General features: G+C 49.7%; 1 protein-coding gene across 1 annotated transcript; it reads left to right on the top strand.

The window, feature by feature from the left end:
* The first annotated feature begins 1,807 nt into the window (after positions 1-1,807).
* LOC126520421 (uncharacterized) lies at positions 1,808-2,795 on the top strand. The gene has a single exon (XM_050169341.2). It carries the CDS (start codon positions 1,941-1,943, stop codon positions 2,793-2,795), a length of 855 nt encoding a protein of 284 aa, XP_050025298.1. The 5' UTR covers positions 1,808-1,940.
* Positions 2,796-5,847: the final 3,052 nt, after the last annotated feature.

Consider the following 5,847-nt stretch of genomic DNA (forward strand, 5'->3'; position numbering starts at 1 on the left):
TTTCGCGTAGAAACTCGATAATGGCTCTAGCGGAGTGGCCGAGCACACTCTTCGGTTATTATGCGATGCTTTGTGACTGGTGTGACTTTGTATCGTCGAAGTAAACTTCTGAGCTGTTGTTGTTTAATCATGGGGAGACTTGGATTTATGTCGAAGTCTGGTACGGGAACTATGGTCGTGGGGCCAGAATCCGAGAGGACAAATGCATTGCTGGTTTCCAGAATTTCCTCGATGTGTGCGGTCGTCGTGCCCTTGTTGATGTGCTTGAACTCCTGGCTGAAGTTTATCAGCAACACTTTCGTGTTTCCTCCGTGCAGTCGAGGGATTCCTCTTGCGACGCAAATTCCGCGATCGAGCAGTGGACGTCGGTCACCTTCGATGACGCCTTCTACGTCAGTAGGTGTTTCGGTACCGACCGAAATAACAATGCTGGAGCAAGGCGGGATGCTCACTTGATCTTCGAGCACACTCAAGGCGCGGTGACTAGGAAGGCTCTCCGGTGGTATCGCTTGATCTTCCGACAGCGTTATTGACTTCGACTTCAGGTTGTTGATTGTGCCGTGTTGGTTCAGGAAGTCCATGCCGAGAATGACGTCTTGTGAACACTGCTTGAGGATAAGGAAGGTGGCAGGGTAAGTCTGGTTGTGAATGGTAATTCTTGCCGTGCAGATTCCAGTTGGCGTGATGAGGTGCCCTCCAGGTGTCCAAATTTGAGGGCCTTCCCATGTAGTCTTAACTGTCTTCAACTGGCCGGCGATGTGTCCACTCATTACGGAGTAATCGGCCCCTCTGTCCACTAAGGCGGTAACTGCGCGGCCGTCGAGAAGCACGTGGAGGTCGGTGGTTCGTTGTCTGGCGTTGCAGTTAGGTCTTGGCGTGGGATCACGGCTGCGTCGTGTTGAACTGAAGCTCGAACGTCGCGTCGTCAAGTCGTCTTTCATCGATGTAGTCTTGGCTTTCTGACTTCATCGGGACTGCGGCGTGTCGTTATTATGTCGTCGAGATGGTCTCTTCGTCGTCTTCGTCGGCGGTGGAGGATCTTCGTTAGTTCGACGGACAGCAACCGCACCTCTATCGGTTGCTGCTTTTAGTTTTCCGGATATGGGGTCGCAGAGCGGCCCAGGGCTGGGCTGTGTATGGTCGGCGCTGCGGCGACAGGTAGCGGCCTGGTGACGGCGAACGGGACGGTCGTCGAGGGCTCCACTGAATGGCGGCGAGGTAGTCGGCGATATCGCGAAGTTGTTCGCGAAGGTGGGCCCGGTGACTGTACCTTGGTGCAGTTCGCTAACCGCTTTGCTTTTGCCATGCAGATGGTCGTCTATCGCATCTACAACCTGCTGCTCCCTGTTCTGGCATGCGCATCCTCGAATGCGTCGTCAGTGCAGGCTTCCCCTTGTCACGAAGACGGAGCGGCCACGTGCAATCCTGTGCCTGGTTTCCACATATCGCCATCTCCATCTGCCTCACCGTTTGCATGCCACCTACCGGTCCTGGAGCCAACTTGGAAAGATTCATCGCCATCGACAGCCCTACCAGCTATAAAGCAACAACCACCGTCGACGCAGCTCTGTGGGCCCGGTGACTGTACCTTGGTGCAGTTCGCTAACCGCTTTGCTTTTGCCATGGTGATGGTCGTCTATCGCATCTACAACCTGCTGCTCCCTGTTCTGGCATGCGCATCCTCGAATGCGTCGTCAGTGCAGGCTTCCCCTTGTCACGAAGACGGAGCGGCCACGTGCAATCCTGTGCCTGGTTTCCACATATCGCCACCTCCATCTGCCTCACCGTTTGCATGCCACCTACCGGTCCTGGAGCCAACTTGGAAAGATTCATCGCCATCGACAGCCCTACCAGCTATAAAGCAACAACCACCGTCGACGCAGCTCTGTGGGCCCGGTGACTGTACCTTGGTGCAGTTCGCTAACCGCTTTGCTTTTGCCATGCAGGTTAGTCAAACATATGCACTTTTTGCTAAAAAATCAAGCAATTATCTTCTGGTACAGCTCCCGAGCCCACGGTGCTGCGTCGCGATTGCCACTGAGTGCATTTCTGTCATCCGTCTGCTATTAATCATATCTGGTGACGTCGAGACTAACCCTGGTCCTGCCAGCCTTGACATTGTACTGGCCGAATTGCAGAAACTAACCGCCGGCCAAACAACACTTGTGCAGGAGCTAAAGGGCCTGAAACTGCAGCTGACCACCACAGACAAAACAATCAGGGACCTGAATAAGCGCATGACCGACTTAGAGGCCCATTATCAGGCTCTCATGCCTCTACGCCAAGACATAGAAATACTGCAGACATCAACTGAAACAACTCGCCTAGTCACAGCATTAGAGGCCCGTTTCGACGACGCCGAAAACCGATCTCGCCGCAATAACCTGATCTTCCACGGAATTACTGACCCCACTACAAATGAAACATTTACTAAGTCTGAAGAATTAATAATCCAGATCTGCCGTAATCATTTACAAACCGACATCAACCCCACTGATATAGAACGGGCACATCGCTTAGGAAAACACACCAAAGATCGAGATCGTCCAATAATAGTAAAATTCGCACATTGGAAAACGAAAGACGCCCTTCTGTCAAAAGGCCGAATGCTGAAAGGAACTAATTATAGTGTAGGTGAAGATTTCTCTCGCCTGACTCAGAAAGCACGGAAGGCCCTTTTGCATTTCGCCATATCTAAATCACTTGCATATTCCCTACGCTATAAAACTTTGTACATTGGTCCTAAACGATATGTTTTTGATGAATCATCTAACTCTGTAAAAGAAATTGTGTAGCAATCATCCCGTCCTCTACAAAAAAAAAGAATCAACCAGAACTTGCACCTAGAAAAGATCTTTCGTTTTCCGCAGTCTTTACTAACGCACGTAGTTATCTTCCAAAGCGCGAGGTTATATCTAACATCATATCATCAACAGGCAGCTACTTGCTCATTCTAACAGAAACCTGGCTACACAATGACATCACTGATACCGAAGTTTTGGCCGAGCTACCCGACTTCCATGTTTATCGAACTGACCGCGTAGGCACAAGGGGCGGTGGCGTTCTTGTAGCAGTTCACCGGCAACTTTTGTGTTCAGTTATTAACATCGCATCAAACTCGAAATACTATGGCTACTATATCGCACATCACCACTTACAGTGCTGCTGGGGGTTTGCAACAGGCCTCCACATGCCACTCCTGAATTCTGTGGGGAGCTCAATAACAATTTAATACAACTAACGACCATCTACCCTAATGCCTCCATCTTACTTTTCGGGGACTTTAATTTCCCAAACATAGACTGGAGCAACTTAACATATTCTTCAATAGTAGGTCCCCCAGAGACAAGGAATTTCATTGACATTTGTTTGAACTTTAATCTAATACAAGTAGTTTCGGAGCCAACGCGTGTCACACCAGAATCCGCAACCATTCTGGACCTCATCCTGACTAATGATCCCAGTACCCTCTCATCAATTACACACCTTCGAGGAATTAGTGACCATAAAGTCGTTCATGCTACTTTCTCTTTTCCTGTAACACCAAATAAGACACATAAGAAAACTATAAGGCTTTACGAAAAGGGTGACAACGACGCAATTAACCGCGAACTTGAGACCTTCTTCCCCACGTTTGAAGCCGCGTATCGCAATCGGTCAATATTCCATAACTGGTCGATGTTTAAGGATAAGTTAACAGATTTGGCTAACAAATATATTCCTAAAGTTCACATTCGCCCCAATAATCAAAAACCTTGGTTTACTAACGCCTTAAAAAAACTAGAAAATAAAAAGAAACGTCTTTACCGAGTGGCTACAAATAACGGGAACTCGCAACAATGGGAAATCTACTACAAAGCTGAAAACGAATATCTGATTGCAATCCGCAGCGCAAAGCGTTCCTTTTATGGCACTACACTCCCAAATTTGCTGCGCACTAACCCAAGACAATTTTGGCAAGTAATAAATCCTCATCCTGTTCACACTATTACGCTCACCAATGACTCACACGAGACAATTACCGATACTGAATGCGCTGACACTTTTAATTCCGCATTTGCAACAGTATTTACTAAAGAAATCGAAACAAACATTTGTTTACCTTTGTACAACATTGAAGGTCACATACCATGCATCACATTTTCTGCTGACGGAATTTCATCCATAATCCAGAAGACTAAGCTATCATCGTCATTTGGCATTGATGAAATTAACTCTAAACTTCTAAGAAACACAAGACACATGGCTGCATCATACTTGTCCTTACTGTTCTCACAGTCACTCTCTTCAGGAAACATGCCGGGTGATTGGGCCTTGCCGTGGGCGCGGAGGGGGAACGTGACGGTGGGCTACAGCGGCGCATGTCATCGATTGCGGCTGAGGCTGCGGCGATTCGGGGGCTACTCCGAGCTGTTGTTGGAGCTCCTTACGTACGGCGTCGGCAATCGAAGTCACCTGAGGCTGTGATGAAGGGAACAGCTTGTGTAGTTCCTCCCACACGACCGCTCGGATAGTCTCGCACAGGTTGTCGGTGGCCAGTGACGCAACTCCGGCGTAGTTTGCCGAGTTCGTGCGGTGGTTGAATTGTCGGTTCCGCATTTGCAGTGTCTTGTCGATGCTAGTGGCCTCGTGAAGAAACTCGTCGACGGTCGTCGTTGAGCTTCGTACCATTCCGGTGAAAAGTTCTTGCTTTACACCACGCATCAGTAGGCGGACTTTCTTCTCCTCGCACATTTCCGGGTCGGCGTGGCGCAACAGGCGGCTCATTTCTTCTGTAAAGATCGCGGTGGTTTCATCAGGCAGCTGCAATCGGGTTTCTAGTAGTGCTTGGGCTCGTTCTCGGCGTACGACGCTTGTGAAGGTCTGGACGAAGCCGCTTCGGAACAGGTCCCACGTCGTTAAGGTGGCTTCTGGGTTCTCGAACCCCGTCCTGGCAGCGTCTTCCAATGCGAAGAAGACATGTCGTAGTTTGTCGTCGCTGTTTCAGCTGTTAAATGCAGCGACCCTTTCATGCGTCTCAAGCCAGGTTTCCAGGTCCTCGAATGTTGAACCGCGGAACGTCAGACGCTCCCAGGGCTGCTTCAGCACGATGGGGGATGCTGCGGCTGCCATTGGGGTTGCCTTGGCCACAAGCCTCTTGGCCTTCTCAGGTAGAAGTCCGTGCTCCTCGCGCAGCTGTTGAAGAAGGCGGTTTGCTCGATGGTCCGGGATTACGCTGATGTTCTCTTTGCGATCCGGGCTTGGATCACGGCTTGTCGGGGGCGTCCGGTACATGAACGAAAAGCACCTCCACCAGATGTCACGTGGTGGTGATGTTGAAGAACACAGTAGCAACACTGTGAAAGACAAAACTAACTTTTATTGGGCGAACCTGTGCCCACAAAAACAGGCTACACTTAAAACACAACGATAGCGGCGAACACGGCTGGCGATCGTCGAAAATCTGATGAGCAGGTCAAGCGCGTCGGCTTTTATACATCAGTCGTCGAATGTTCCAGAGCAATCGCTGGGACCCGCCTGCCTTCCACAAAGTTCTACATCATTCGCGTCGCGCACACATGCGATCAGATTACACAAGGTTCGGACACAGACAGCGGATGAAAGCGTCGATAACATTCCAGAAAATTCCAATACATGCATGCATGCGCTTCCTGCGCTGTACGATAACCTTTGTTAGGCGGGGAAACGCGTCGCCCGATAAAGACAAACAAGTACATGCTTCAATATGTGTACATTTACCACCTGAAACTTTTTTCATGACGCATCGACCTTACGCCGGCTATTATTATCCGCTGATTTCAACAGAGTGCCACTCTGAAAAGGTGACTTGTTGATTGTTTGCGTACT

This window comes from Dermacentor andersoni, chromosome 8, assembly GCF_023375885.2.
Source record: "Dermacentor andersoni chromosome 8, qqDerAnde1_hic_scaffold, whole genome shotgun sequence".
Classification (NCBI taxonomy): Eukaryota; Metazoa; Arthropoda; class Arachnida; order Ixodida; family Ixodidae; genus Dermacentor; species Dermacentor andersoni.

Excerpts from the sequence above, each read along its gene's own strand:
- LOC126520421 (XM_050169341.2), top strand. The coding sequence starts at position 1,941 with ATGCAGGTTAGTCAAACATATGCACTTTTTGCTAAAAAATCAAGCAAT.